This window comes from Aethalodelphis obliquidens, unplaced genomic scaffold (genome assembly GCF_003676395.1).
Source record: "Aethalodelphis obliquidens isolate GAN/ISIS:26980383/991018 unplaced genomic scaffold, ASM367639v1 scaffold20, whole genome shotgun sequence".
Classification (NCBI taxonomy): Eukaryota; Metazoa; Chordata; class Mammalia; order Artiodactyla; family Delphinidae; genus Aethalodelphis; species Aethalodelphis obliquidens.
In genome coordinates, this window is record NW_020837964.1 from 10,506,822 (window position 1) to 10,523,109 (window position 16,288).

Consider the following 16,288-nt stretch of genomic DNA (forward strand, 5'->3'; position numbering starts at 1 on the left):
TTTTTTGGCTGTGTTGGGTCTTCGTTGCTGCACGCAGGCTATCTCTATTTGCAGCGAGCAGGGGCTACTCTTCATTGTGGTGTGCAGGCTTCTCATTGCGGTGGCTTCTCTTGTTGTGGAGCATGGGCTCTAGGTGTACGGGCTTCAGTAGTTGCAGCACACGGGCTCAGTAGTTGTGGCATGCAGGCCCTAGAGCGCACGGGCTTCCGTAGTTGTGTTGCGCGGGCTCTAGGGTGTACAGGCTTCAGTAATTGTGGTGCGTGGGCTCAGTAGTTGTGGTGTGTGGGCTCTAGAGCTCAGGCTCAGTAGTTGTGGCGCACGGGCTTAGTTGCTCCACCACATGTGGGATCTTCCCCGACCAGGGATAGGACCCATGTCCCTTGCATTGGCAGGCGGATTCTTAAGCACTGCGTTTTTTATTTTTTTAATTTTTATTTTATATTAGAGTATATTTGATTAACAATGTTGTGTTAGTTTCAGGTGTACAGCAAAATGATTCAGTTATACATATACATGTATCTATTCTTTTTCAAATTCTTTTCCCATTTAGGTTAATACAGAGTATTGAGCAGAGTTCCCTGTGCTATACAGTACGTCTTTGTTGGTTATCTATTTTAAATATAACAGTGTGTACATGTCAATCCCAAACTACCAATCTATCTCTTCCCCCCACCCTTCCCCCTGGCAACCGGAAGTTCATTCTCTAAGACTATGAGTCTATATCTGTTCTGTAAATAAGTTTATTTGCATCTTTTTTTTTTAGATTCTCCATATAAGTGATATCATATGATATTTGGTTTTGTCTGTCTGACTTACTTCACTTAGTATGTTAGTCTCTAGGTCCATCCATGTTGCTGCAAATGGCATTCTTTTTAATGGCTGAGTAATATTCCGTTGTATATAGACTAAACATAACTTTGGATTCTAAGTCAGATGTTGTACCCATTGTATGGTTAAGAGTACAGACTTGTAATTAGCTATGTAACTTGGACAAGTATCTTCACCTCTGTGTCACTTAATGTCCACATTCGTAAGAATGGGCAAACAATACCAGCTAACTGTCAGTGCTAGCATAAGAATTTAAGATAACTTCAGTGCTTACAGAGTGCTTGGCGCATAACGTTTCTAACTGTTACCATACTTCTGCCTTCTGAGCATATAACAGATATATTTTTTAAAAACCTAAACCTCAGACCATGATGAGCAAACTGGCAACCACAGGCCAAATCCAGCTCCCAGATCTTCATAATTTTTAAAAAATGGATCAGAGGTTTAATATCAGATGATTTCTTATAAAAATATAGATTTTGACATCTTTCACGAAAAAGGAACTTCTGGTCCCAGTAGATATTTGAGTTTGCAACCCTGGCCCTAGGTCTTGACCGTGAGTTAATTTCCCATTATCTTGTGAACTTGAGACACTAGGTCCTGTCATCTCTGTCTGTGTGATAGAAGGTCCTGCAAAGATTTCACAATTGAGAGCAGCTGTCTTTAGCAAATAGTCTTCCAACCCTCTCAGGTCTTTTTTTTTTTATATTGGAGTATAGTTGATTTACAATGTCGTGTTAGTTTCAGGTGTACAGCAAAGTGATTCAATTATACATATACATGTATCTATTCTTTTTCAGATTGTTTACCCATATAGGTTATTACAGAGTATTGAGTAGAGTTCCTTGTGCTATACAGTAGGTCCTTGTTGGTTATCTACTTTATATATAGTAGTGTGTGTGTGTGTGTGTTAATCCCAAGCTCCTAATTTGTGTATGTGTGTGTTTACATATTTATTTTTTTAACATCTTAATTGGAGTATAATTGCTTTACAATGGTGTGTTAGTTTCTGCTTTATAACACAGTGAATCAGCTATACATATGCATATATCCCCATATCTCCTCCCTCTTGCGTCTCCCTCTCACCCTCCCTATCCCACCCCTCAAGGTGGACACAAAGCACTGCCAAGCTCCTGATTTATCCCTGCCTGCCACATTTCCCCTTTGGTAACCGTAAGTTTGTTTTCTAAATCTGCATGATTGTTTTATAAATAAGTTCATTTGTATAATTTTTTTAAAATTAGATTCCCTATATGAGTGATATCATATGGTATTTTTCTTTCTCTGTCTGACTGACTTCACTTAGTGTGATAATCTCTAGGTCCATCCATGTTGCTGCAAATAGCATTATTTCATTCGTTTTTATGGCTGAATAGTATTCCATTGTATATATGTACCACATCTTCTTTATCGATTCCTCTGTTGATGGACATTTAGGTTGCTTCCATGTCTTGACTGTTGTAAATAGTGCTGCAGTGAATATTGGGGGCCCATGTATCTTTTCGAACCATGGTTTTCTCTGGATAAATGCCCAGGAGTGGGATTGCTGGATCATATCGTAGTTCTATTTTTAGTTTTTTAAGGAACCTCCATACTGTTCTCCATAGTGGCTGCACCAATCTACTTTCCCACCAACAGTGTAGGAGGGTTCCCTGTTCTCCACACCCGCTCCAGCATTTATTGTCTGTAGACTTTTTTTGTGTGTGTGTGTGTGTGGTACATGGGCCTCTCACTGTTGTGGCCTCTCCTGTTGCGGACACGCAGGCTCAGTGGCCATGGCTCACGGGCCTAGCCGCTCCGCGGCATGTGGGATCCTCCTGGACCGGGGCACGAACCCGTGTCCCCTGCATCGGCAGGCGGACTCTCAACCGCTGCGCCACCAGGGAAGCCCTGTCTGTAGACTTTTTGATGATGGCCATTCTGACCAGTGCGAGCTGATACCTCGTTGTAGTTTTGATTTGCATTTCTCCCATAATTCGTGATGTTGAGCATCTTTTCGGCCATCTGTGTGTCTTCTTTGGAGAAATGTCTATTTAGATCATCTGCCCATTTTTTGATTGGGTTGTTTCTTTTATTTCAGGAGATGAGATTAGGAACCCCAAATCAAATTGGACTATTGTTAGGGTAGTTTGAAGCTCAACAATGAATCAAGGCCCTAAAATCACCCTGTAATTACGCCTAAGGCATAGGAATTGAACTTTCTGGTTAAAGATTTTGAGACTTTTTATTCAGTCCTAATTTTTTAGGTGCATATGTTTATTTCTTTCTATGAAGCATTTGAGCAGCAAACATCTTTTCCATTTCTTTAGAAAAGGTGTATTTTCTTTAGAGAGGTATATTTAGCTTGCAAGGGATTCGTTTTAGAGCAACATGGTTTCATTAGTTTTGCCACGAGGCCTTTGATCCATCTCTAAGCAGATGTACACAAACCAAGTTCTGTGGCTAGAAAGTTACCAGATTGGAAGGTGGGTGTCTCTCAGGGCTTCTGCCCCGGGCAACCAGAACTAAGTCCAAATGATTCCTCGTAAGAAATATGTGTTTTACTACTTGATGACAAGCAGCTATTTTTTGTTGTTGCTGTTTCTCTGTCCAGTTTTCATCATCACAAAGCCATTCCGGTAGGTTTTCACAGTTCTGTTTGTAATTTAAGGTTTGCTGTTAAACATACGTTATCTGCGGGAAAACCACAACAAAGAATGAGACAAGAAGTGATGGAAAGTGCAAAGCAGAATCGCAGAGTTCCTTCTGACTTTCATCTTTAGAACCTGAATGTCCCCTGTCATTGTCTGTGTTGATCAAATTGACCAGATAACGGCCACATTGTCACCGGGCGCTATGCCAGCCTGAAGCTGAGAATTTTTATTTGGGCTTTGCTTAATTGAAGCGTAACTCCTTATCTCACTCATCTCCATTATTTAGTGCTGATTAAAAGTAAATCTTTGGACTGTTCACCAGGTCCAAACATTTTCCTGACGATTAGGAGCTATTTTTGAGAAATGAAAGGGTGGCCTCAATTGGTGATGGAGTTCTGCAGAATCGGTCAGGTTCGTCATCGACTTTCTTACAGGGAATTCCCAGGCGGTCCAGTGGTTAGGACTCCTCTTTCTCTCTGCCGAGGGCCTGGGTTCAATCCCTGGTCGGGGAACTAAGATCCCACAAGCCGTGGGGCACGGCCAGAAAACAAACTAAGAAACAAACAAAAACAGCTGGATTGTCCTTGCAGATACAGACACCTCCTCGGGGGAAAAACGCAAACACATAAACAATCAAAATGTAAGGATAAATTATTGGATAGATCTAGTAAAATTATAAAAACGTAAAGTCTTCCCCAGGTTCAACTGGATATGTACGGTTTTATAAAATAATTTTCCCTACTATATAAATAGGGTAAAAACTATATAATAAGATCTCTATAAATACAAAATTGTAGTTTCACCACAATGCAGTAAGGTCACATTTGCTTAGCTGTTGTTTTTACAAAGTCTTACTTTATGTATACATTCTACTTACAGATTCCATGAAAGCTTCAATTGATGTCCTAAGAATGTGACTTGTCTGAAAATATTCCAGAGGGAAACATGTATGATTAATTGGTCATGCCTTGCTTGTATTTTTTAAAGGAGTTATGGTTTCATTCAAAACTTGCAACTATTTTAGGAGATTTTAAAAAATCCAATCCAGTAACCTCGTATTATGTCTATTTTATCTTTTCAAAGAATTTGGGCTAATGACTTTAATATTTAAATTGTACTTTATTGCTCTCAGGAGAACATCATCAAATTTCAGGTCGGTTTTTATCGCATGCTCATGCCTTTCCAAAATCGAGAGAACACAGTGACTTTAAAAACTGAAAATCACAATAAGCGATAAATTACATTTTCCAAAACTAGGCTATATATCAACATCCAAGTAATCCATGGCCTTCTTCTTTAAAGGAAGTTAAATAAAGTTCATATGCCTTTCCATGCAACTATGAATTGAACTAAAATGAATACTTTGGGAGCCAAAAATATGTTCAGTCCAATACGAAATGTTGAATGTGTTTCACAATCCTGTGGGATGATGAAAGTGGGAACCTACCAAAATGGAAAGTGCTGTTCTATCCCACAGAAAGTATAAGCCTGTGAAAGAAAGCACTTTCTCTCTTGGCCGCTTAAAATGACTGCACGTTCACTGAGCTCGTATTATAGTGTAAAATTCAGCAGAAGGGTGTGTTTGCCAGAACACATGAGGATAGCAGTGTAAGGATAACGTCCCTTTTTATATCTCATTCATTTATTTTAATCAGATCCTCCCAATATCTTAGCTAAGTCTTATCTTCAACTCCTTTGGCATGTGTTGATTTAGGTAGCTACCTTCAAAGCAGTATTCCTCTGTTTATTTTCTCTTGACGTCTGATAGAAGAAAACTAAACTTTTGTTGAGTGCCCATTTGGGCCCAGCCCTGTATAGACATTGGAGATGCACCAGTGGTTAAGACATAAATCATGTCACCAGATCATTATAGTCTCAGGTCTTTAAAAAATGTAAAGAGCGAGTTTTGGGAGGTTGATCCCATTCTTTTTGGAAGCAACGTGGGTTTGAACAGGGAACATCTCTATAAATAGTTGGTGATACTGGTCACTCAGATACTACTCTGTCACTTTGCATGAGTCACTTAAACTATCTGAGGCCCAGTCTTCTCATTTGGGAAATGATTTCCCCAGACTAAACTAATATCTTCTACTCTGTCCTGTAACACTGTCTTGAAGCACTTCTAAGCACCTGAAACCCTATGTTGCCGAAAGATGACTTAACTCCTCTTCGTAGATTCCACAATTGGCACAGTATCTGGAACGTCGTGGTCACTCAAAAACAAAAATTTACTGAATGAATGACATCCAGTGATAAAGTTCATTCATTCATTTAAAGAGTAGAAGGACTTCCCTGGTGGCACAGTGGATAAGACTCCACGTTCACAATGTAGGGGGCCCAGGTTTGATCCCTGGTCAGGGAACTAGATCCCACATGCATGCCGCAACTAAGAGTTCACATGCCACAACTAAGGAGCCCACGAGCCGCAACTAAGGAGCCTGCCTGCCGCAACTAAGGAGCCCACGTGCTGCAACTAAGGAGCCCACCTCCTGCAACTGAGACCTGGTACAACCAAAGAAATAAATAAATATTAAAAATAAAATAAATAAATAGTAGAATCTTCTTCCCAAGTTGAAAAATCATACATGGAGACGATAAATCAAGTGCAAGGAGACTTTCTCTGACCAAAGTCAAGAGTGACAGGGCCCAGAGGCCAGCCTCTCCTCCCCACTTCTGCCCTTCTGTCCCAAACCACAGTCGTAATCTGAAGTTGTCTGAAAGGCTTAGACTTCTGCGGTACACATTTTAAAAACCACTGGATTTCATCATCTCTTAGGACTAGTCCTAGAATTGTACAGTTGAAAGTTAAGTACAGTGAAGGGCATTTAAATATTGAAATTTGATCTCCTCAATTGCATTTGAGGAATCGATCTGCTTTCTGAAAGGCTTGCCTTTCCCAAAGTGAATAATTTACACGTAAGAACTTGCTGACCAGTTAGCTCACAGTTGACTTATCTTAATCTGGGAGAACAGCAACTTGCCCTCCCAGGGTGGTGGGTTTAACAGATCTTTTCACTTATTTCTGGGTGTTTTCTAGTGCAAGGCAGGGGTAATGCAGTCCTGGGACAGATTGACTGCTGTCAGTTAACCTCAAGAAATAAGTGCATGGCCTGACACAAAAGTGTCTTCTGCTTCTGGTTATTTTGAATGTCAGAACTTTACAGAATGTCTTCATAGGGAAGCTCAGTTTAAATGGAAAACAGATTTTCACTTTTATCACCAAGTCATGTGTCTGCCTAATTTTCAAATACAGTCTCTGTTACAAACCTTCATTCTTCTCGGAACCCGGATTCTACATGGTCCAACATTAGCAACAGGTGGATGTCAATTTAGAATGAGCTGGCCCCTTAATTTCCTCAGTGGCCAAGAGGAAATTCCTAAGGGTAATCAAGGATTTATATGATTGTCTGAGGTCTTAAATTTTTAGGCATTATTTAAGCCCATCAATCAACTTTTTATTTTGAAGTACAGACATACATATACATGTAAAGGACTTGGAGAAATGGAGCTAATGTTCATGACCCTGTATCATATTTCTGCGTTGCCCAGGGGAAAATGACTCACACACGTGCACACCCCAGCACAGAAAGAAATCAATATTGATTTGGCAACCATATACTTTCTGAGATCACTACAGACACAGTTATTATAAACTAGATAATTTCCACATCTTTCTTTATTTCAGCTTATCCCCTACAACGCGAGTCTGGCATAGAGTCTAAGGAATTTCTCATTGAACTAGTGCACTCATTAGTCATCTGAAAGATTTAAAAGTCAGCTTATATTTCAATAGTCTTCAGGATACTATGCGTAGACCTACCGTATTTATTTTACTGGGTTTGGGAACACAAGAAAAACTAAATCTTCTGCACATCACATAGCTGAATTGTGTGTGTGTGTGCGTGTGTGTGTGTATGTGTGTGTCTTGTACAAGGAATTAAATGTTGAAGTGGTAGAAATGTGGAAACTGAAGTTCAGAGTTGAAATTTACACGTCTTCGTTGAAAAATAATCGTTTAATCTGAAGTAGACGTCTGTATGCTGGGCGTTTTGAGTATGGCTGAAAATTTAATGTTTTTCCGTTTTGAGATTGAGCTATAGGTAATGTAAGGTCACCGGTTTTGTCCTTTGTATAAGTGCAGTGCAAAAGGCCCGTTTAAGATATAATTTTAGGGAGCCTTGGCAATGAGAACGAAAAACACAAAAATTCTCTTTTCTTTTCGTGATTAGTGAAGGTGTCCACTTAGAGATGATGCATTCTTTAGAAGTGACTGAAGATCAGCTTTTTTTTGCTAGCTGATGCACTCTCACACTCTCTCTCTCCCCCCACTTCTCCCCACCTCCCCCTTCCCCCTCTCGTGCCCCTCCCCCCTTTCTTCTTCCTCTCCTTTATTCTCTTGCTCTGTCTCTGTTTCTCTCTGTCTCTGTTTCTCTATCTGTCTCTCTCTCACACACAACAGTGAATGAGTCATATTCTCCATCAAACTGTCATGCAATTGGAGGGTAGGTGAGGAAATTCATCATGAGTGTTTCATTTATAAAGTAACTTCATCTCTGTCTGATAAACAGTGAGTCAGGACGACATGATAACACAGGTTGCTAGTCTAGGACTGAAATGTGATCCCCTGTGTTTTTACAGCATTCCTTTTTTTTAAAAAAAAGTCTTAAAAATGAAAGCTCTCCTTTATGTTAAGGATTTTTTTTCTCTGTTAAGAGGCAAAAGGGGGTGTTTAAGTCTTTGAAAACCCTTTCCCAATGAATCGTGTACCAAGAGAGAATCCTGCAGCTGACAAATACAGCAGCCTTTGTAATGACAGTAAGTGAGACATAGGTTAACCACAGGCCAGTTTCAAGGCAGAAAAAGACATCTAAAGAAAATTACTATAATAAACAACTTCCTCCGCTCTCTGGCAAAAGGAGATGATGGGGTGGCGGGGGACCAGGTAGACAGGCACATTGATCACTGAGTTGACAGTGTGCGAGCATCACTGACAGAGACTCACCTTCTCAGCCAGCTCCTTCCTTGTGACCCTGCTGTCTGCATCCCCCGCCCCCCACAAGGGGAAGGGGCTGAAATGAGTAAAGATGTGCCTCACGATAAAATCAGTGTAAGGGAAAGTAGATTATCCAAGGAGCAGGGATGGGGTGAAGACACAAAACACAAAAGAGGCAAAGAAGTAATGGAGAATAAATTCAGAACAGATGATAGGAAACTCCAGAGGACGATTCAGATGTGCTTTCATGATGCCACATCATTTGTCTAGAGATTGCCATTTGCTATTTGAAGTGCAGGCCCCCAGTTAATTCATGGCAAATACTTCTGTGACAGGTCGGAGAACACTATTTCTCTTCACTAAACTCTGAGGAATGTTGATGAGTTGAATTAGAACTGTAGTCGGGGTTCAATGTGTCAGCCCACACCTTTGAAGCTGCCTCACAGATGTACTTCCAAGGCCCCGATCGGGGTCTTTGTGGTGCTGTGTCTTGTCAAATCCAACTCACTCACACCTAATAGCAGTGGTGATACCTGGTCATGTTTTTCAGGCTTTGAAGCAAACAAGAAGGCAAAGACAACTGGCTGATTTTTCACATCACGAGGCTTCCAAAAAATCACAGGATTATACAAAAACAGGAATTCACACTACAAAACTATCCCTTCCCTGACTTAGCCAACGCGTAATGTACGGCGCAATTCATCATTTCTCGGAAGGGGTCAGTCTATAAAGTAGGTTGTATTTCAGCGGTTAAAACAATGGTGAAATCCAACAGATCTATAAATGCAGGGGAACATGGATTGAGGAGATTAAAAATCATGTATCCTGAAGTCAGATATTAGCGTGTTCAAGAAACAACGTTTTCAGGTTGGAACCCGATAGGATAATGTAAACGTTATAGCATGCTCTTGCATCCCAGTGACAACGTCTTTTCAACAGTTCATCCAGTTTTTAGAACTTTAAATTAGAATCCTAGATGTGACATTTCAGAGCTGGAGATGCAGTGTCCCAAGAGTTAAGATGTCCAGTTTGGGAGTCGGACAGTATCAGAGACTTGCGTTCTCAGTGTTGCTACTGACTAGCTACGGGACCTTGTGTATTGGTGCGTTCATCTACAGTACTAAGATATTAACAGCACTGTGCCTTCCTCATAGTATTGTTACCAGCTTTATTATTTTTTTTAATATTTATTTATTTGGTTGCCTCAGGTCTTCGCTGCGGCAGGCGGGCTCCTTAGTTGCGGCTCGCCGGCTCCTTAGTTGCGGCTCGCCAGCTCCTTAGTTGCGGCATGCATGTGGGCTCTAGTTCCTGGACCAGGGATCAAACCCGGGCCCCCTGCTTTGGCAGCGCAGAGCCTTATCCACTGCGCCACCAGGGAAGTCCCGAGTGTTGTTATCAGCTTTAAATGAGATAATGCTTGTACAGTGCTTTGCCTGGCATAACACTAAGTATTGCTGCTGTTGTTTTTTTAAACGATCAAGTACATTACTGAAGACAAGAAATAAGCTTCCAAGCATGCACTAAATAAAAAGTCGGTCTTCAGAACCTATGCATAACTCTTTAGTTTCCATGGGAGAATTAGGACAACTTCCTTAAAAGGAAAAAGGGGCCTTAAGTAATGAAACAAAAAAGAAGCTGATTGAAGGCATTTATAGTTTGCACATTAAAAATTAAAAGTGGGAGTGACAGAAAGCAAGCTGTTTACCCAAGATTACTCAATGTGTCCTTTGTTTTAACTTCGTGTGCCCCAAGCAGAGCCTGCATCCCCCTTCCTTCAGAGGGCAGTTGGTAGAGTCCAGCCCCGTCTGTGGTTTTCCAACTTAAGAAGCTGTAAATTTTATAGCTCCGCACCCTGCGGTCAGAGCTGCTGAGTGCTGTGTCTGAAGTCAGGTGGTTGGTGTGTTAAAGGTAGACACTGAACAGTTCTACTGAGGACCTGGAAGCATTTAAGGAGGTTGCTTGCCAACTGTAAGTTAGAGACCCAGTGCCAGTTGGCTGGAAAATCCTCTGGACTGAGTCCAGTTAAGTAGACTGAACTGCTGGCAGTCTTTCCAAACTTGCGCATTTCGCAGCTGGGCCATACAGTCCGACGCGCAGCACAGGGCGTTATTGTGATGTTGTGCTATGATGGGGGGTGGGGGAGGGTTGTGGCATCCACGTGACCTGGAGGGCCTTTGTGTTCTCCACTAGTGCTGAAAGAAGTTACCGACTGCGCTTGACAGGGTCACTGAAAATATCTCTAAATAGATGTGAGTGATGGGAATTAGCATTTTCAAATGACGTATTGTTTCAGATGTGTTCGCTCCTCAGCATCTGCAGAGGCAGTTAGAATCTTAGCTACGCGGTTATCACACATCGTCCCACGGTCCTGCTTCCGAGCGTCGGGTGGGTCGCACTGTCTGTGGTCAAGGTGATGGTCATGGTCACACTGAGGTACTTAGGTACAGCCGAGCCTGCCAGATTAGTGGGTGTCATCTCCACTGAGAGGAGTGGGCAAAGTCATTGTTAGACCGCAGGACCATTTAGAATTTGGAACATTTTAAATTGTGTCTTAAAACCGATGCAGGTGAGAAAACCTCAGCCTTCAGGTCGGGCAGAGGTGGCTTCGTGGACGTGGAACCCGCAGAGTCACAGGGGACCTCGGACCCAGAAGTGCCTTATGTTTGGTTTACTGTTCTGTTGTCACCAGCTTGAAATCCTTAATCATTTTTTTAAACGAGGGGCCTTGCATTTCCATGTTCGTCTGGGCCCCGCAAATTATGTAGCCACTCCTGAGGGTGGGATTGACTTTTTTTTTTTTTTTTGAACAAAGTCCAGTCTTTCTTCAGAATGGGGTAAAGAAGGGACTTAGAGATTCTTTCAGCCAGACGATCAGTCTATTTCCAAAGGATTGGCTATTGCAAGCATCAAACAGTAGAAGATAAGACAACTGCTGTGTATTCCATTCTCGGTTACTTTGTTCCTCATACAGGATTAGAAAAAGGGCAGAGAATGCCTAAATTATCATAGAGAAGCAAATAATGTGATTGGCAAATACTCATCTTTTATATATTTGGTCTTGGTGTCCATTTGTTTAAGTAATTACTCTCTTTAAGAAGGTTTTGTGAGCTGATGTTAAAGTAAATTCTAAAGTGAGCTTTCTGCTGGTTTATACAAATACTGTCCTTCAGCCTACGTGATGACACAGAGAACTCCCCTGTGACCTTACAGATACACAGACGTTATAGTGAAGCCGTGAGTCATCTGATTTTTTTTAAAGTTGAGAGTCTTATTCATTTGTGCATTCAATGAATGCATTAATATGTCCAACAAAAAAATATAAACAATATGTCCTGTAGGCCATTGGCTATAGAACTATACTAGTAATATGACAGTAACCAGCTACGACATATGTTATGAGTTAGTCATTTAAAGTTGCATAATTTTGTGCACATTTACAGTAAATCGTGGGAGTTATTTCTCTTCTTGACGTGGCTGCATAAGTAAGCTTCTTTTATCACCTTGATAGTATGAAATGGAGTAGTTGCCTTCTTGCTATTAACTACTTTTAGCGCAGACGTTTTACTTTTCAGAGGATCTTTACATATTTTTGCTTCACCTAAGGGAAGGAAGGTGGGAAACTCAATATGAAAGTTTGTCCTTGGGCTTCCCTGGTGGCGCAGTGGTTGAGAGTCCGCCTGCCGATGCAGCGGACGCGGGTTCGTGCCCCGGTCCGGGAGGATCCCACGTACCGCGGAGCGGCTGGGCCCGTGAGTCATGGCCGCTGAGCCTGCGCGTCCGGAGCCTGTGCTCCGTAACGGGAGAGGCCACAGCAGTGAGAGGCCCGCGTACCGCAAAAAAAAAAAAAAAAAAGTTTGTTCTTTTGGGGGGAATAGAAATCCTCAAAGAAAAGAAATTCTATTGTTCTTTTGTGGCTTCTTGGCAGGAATCATCACCAAAATACTTTATTAATTAAGTAACAGCTACACAGTCTCCTCAGGCAGTCACGTGATCCCCTTCCCCCAGGTTCACAGGAACATTTGATTTCCCTTGGCAGGTTACACGACACTTCGTTTTTAACCTCTGAAGTAACCGTATTATTTTTAAGCGTGGATGTGTCCATCTCCTCCGCTAGAGAATACGGCTTCTTCTCATCCCTAGAGAGCCATGATCATGGAAATCCAAAGAGATGATGGCGGCTTAGACCAAGGAAGCAGCAGTAGCAATAGATAAAGTGAGACGTGGTCAGATTTGAGTAATATTGGAAGTAAAGATAACACCATTTCTTGGTCGATTAGGCGTGGGGTGTGAGGAAAAGAGAGGAGATCAACTTTCTATGTTAGCCTGAACAGCTAGGAGGATTGGGTTGCCATTTTGTGAGACTGGGAAGAACAGCCTTTCAGAGAACAGGGTGGAAAATCCCGAGTTCGTTGTTAGACTTTGTTATACCTTTTAAACGTTCAAGTAGAGATGCTCAGTAGACAGTTAACTCTTCGAATGTGGAGGTCCAAGGATGGGCTTCATTTATAGCTGTCCCATATGGTAGCCACTACTCACACGGGGTTCTTTAAGTTTAGATTTAGATGAAATTAAACGTAACGTTTTACCCTTCAATCACAATGTATACTACGGCTCAAGAGCCACATGTGGCTTGTGGCTGCCGTATGGACCAACACAGGTTTATAGTGTAATACTTGTCATCATTGCAGAAAGTGCTACTGGAAAGCGCTGCTGTAGAGTTACGAATTTGGGAGTGGTCAACCTGTAGATTGCACTTAAACTACAGGACTGGATGAGATCACCTGAGGGGGGAGGATAGAAAAACAAGAGGTCGAGAGGTTGGAAGTCAATCTGACATTGAATCATTAGGAAATAAGGATTCAGCAAAAGAAACTAGGAATGAAGGTCAGTCGGTCACTAAGGGAGGAGAAGAACTGAAATGATGGGTTTCTAATAGTGAGAACAGGAGGAAGTGATCAGCTATGTCCAGTGCTTGATGATTGGTTGAGTAAGACAAAGCCGTTGACTGTTGGAAATGACAAGGTGCCCTTGAAAGAGAGGTTTCAGTGATGTGGTGGGGAGGGATGCCTGAGAAGGAGGGACCACGGGAGAATGAGGGATACGCGGAGATCCAAAGTCAAGGCGACTCTTAGAGGGATTTTTGCTACAAAGGGAAACAGTGAATGTGAGCTGGAAGTGTACGTAGAGATGAGATCATTTTTTTCGTCTTGAGATGAGGGATATAATAGCATGTTCATGTGCTTATCGAATGATCCAATAGACAGGGACATTTCAATAAGGTTCAAGAGAGAGGGGACGACACTAGCAGCGATGCCCTTAAGTAGGTGAGGGAAGATGGGATCCAGGGCAATAGTGGACAGCCCGGCTGAGCATCCTGGGTAACAGAAGGAGAGGAGGAATGTGTGGGTCCAGACGCAGAAACACAGTTGACGGGAGAGATTGCCTACGTTCTCTACACCTGAAAGTAACACAACATTGTAAATCAACTATACTCCAAGAAAAAAAAAAAAAAGAGAGGATCAGGAAGGGAGGCAAATAATGTGATAATGTGTTTGCCTAAACCAAAAACAAGGTGATATCCAGACACAGAAAACAAACTTACGGTTACCAAAGGGGAAAGGGTCGGGAGGAGGTATAAATCAGGAGCTTGGGATGAACAGATACACACTACTATATATAAAATAGATGAACAACAAGGCCCTACTGTATAGTACAGGGGACTCTATTCGATATCTTTTTTTTTTTTTTTTTTTGCGGTATGCAGGCCTCTCACCGCTGTGGCCTCTCCCGCTGCGGAGCACAGGCTCCGGACGCGCAGGCTCAGTGGCCACAGCTCACGAACCCAGCCGCTCCGCGGCACGTGGGATCTTCCCGGACTGGGGCACGAACCCGTGTCCCCTGCATCGGCAGGCGGACTCCCAACCACTGCGCCACCAGGAAAGCCCTATTCAATATCTTGTAATAACCTGTGATGGAAAAGAATTTGAAAAAGAATATATATACATACACACATATGCGCGCACACACGCACATAGATACACACACACCTATAACAGAATCACTTTGCTACACCTGAAAGTAACACAACATTGTAAATCAACTATACTCCAAGAAAAAAAAAAAGTGGTATCTTACAGTCTTTAGGCACATTTTGTTGGAGGGCCGAAATTCTATTTTAATTTCATTCACCAGTCACCTGTGTGACCTTGCACAAGTTCATGCTTCTCAGTTTTCTTTTTTTTTTTCGATGAAAAAATAGACACCTACATTATAGAGTTGTTAGAAGACTCTTGAAATAATGCATAGAAAAAGCCCGGCAGCGTGTCTGACACCTGGGAAGTGCCTGATAGTGTCAGATTTATCCCAAGTCCTTGCCCTTTTGAGGTCAGATCCATTCCAGTATATATATTACCAACCACGACGTCTGATCGTATTTCTTTTTGTCTTATCTGCTCATCCTGGTACGCAGTTAACAGACACCTACTCTTTGGGCAGATTCTCTTTGGAAATCCTATTGGGAATCTGCCTGGATTCTAAGGTTGATGATAGGGATTCTAAGTGGGGTGTTCTAAGGTTTTCTGTGTACTTCCCTTGTGTCTAGCATCTACTGGCATCCAGGAGAGGGATTATAAGTTGTGGGCCAGGATAAATCATAAAAGTCTATATACGCTGATTCAATCTCAGCCGTTATCTCTGGAGCACCACCATGACTAGAATCTCTCTGCGAGAGTTGTTGAACTGTCTGGTGTCATACCTAAAATAATAGAACAAAGATATATGGGCCAGAGGTTTGAGACCCTAGTGGGGGAAAAGACATTTCAACATCCCAAACCTGGGAGGTTCCACATATATCTTCCCAATATTCAATATGAGAATGATTTCTGCTGAGAGAGTTATGCCTGTTTTGAGAGTTAGCATATTTTAGTATCATGCTAGGCTTTCAAGTTTAAAGTGAAGGTTGAGACCTCATAGTATAACCTCTCCTTCAACATAAGGTAAAAATCTATCTTCTTGCCTTATTCATTGGATGTGCCTAGAACTGAGGGTTGTGGGCTTATAGCAATGTCCTGTTTCCCTACTGTCTTTCTAAATCCCAGTTCTGATGCTCTAGAGGTACACAGTTTAAAGTGTCATGGGCAAACTTTAAATCAACATAAAACCTACTTGGGAACAATGATGTGAACCGGCTTTGAGGTCAAAATGGCATGCAAATATCTCTAAAATGTTCAGTGAGATTTCTGGAATTCCAGGGTCTGACCTGTATCTTGATCTCTGATTTGTATCTTACACTGTCCAGATTCTGATGCAAGGCAAAAATCCGGGGATATCTTGGAAGTATGCACTTCCCCAGGTCGTGAATGGAACTCAGCCAGCCTCAGAAAGACACAGCCACACCTGGAGCACAGTGCAGTCAGATTGCTCCTTCTCCTGTGGTGGAGGTAGTTGATTTTCTCACCGTCTTCCACGTCTCTCCTCAAACAGGGTCTTTCACTGGTTTGCAGGGTAGAAATAGAGACATAGTTGTAGAGCACAAACATGGACATCACGGGGGGAATAGTGGCGGGCAGGGGTGGTGGTGGGATGAATTGGGAGATTGGGATTGACATATATACACTATTATGTATAAAATAGATAACTAATAAGAACCTGCTGTATAAAAAAATTAAATTCAAAAAAACATTACAGCAACAGAAAAAAAAATGAAATTATGTTCTTCTACTTCAAAGTCATCCATGGTTCCTCTTTGCACTTGGATGAAACCCATGCTCCTCGTTGTGGCCCACTGGACCCCGTGTGGTCTGGCCCCCGCCTCAGTTTCCTTTTGTAGAACCCC

The 16,288-nt window shown here is 42.0% G+C and overlaps 1 protein-coding gene across 1 annotated transcript in view; it reads left to right on the top strand.

Moving 5' to 3' along the window:
• Nucleotides 1-16,288, top strand: part of ADAMTS18 (ADAM metallopeptidase with thrombospondin type 1 motif 18) — a 156,202-nt gene that overhangs the window by 112,057 nt on the left and 27,857 nt on the right. The window contains exon 17 of the mRNA XM_027119199.1: nt 15,752-15,893. Coding sequence (XP_026975000.1) covers nt 15,752-15,893 — 142 coding nt within the window. The remainder of the gene's footprint in view (nt 1-15,751; nt 15,894-16,288) is intronic.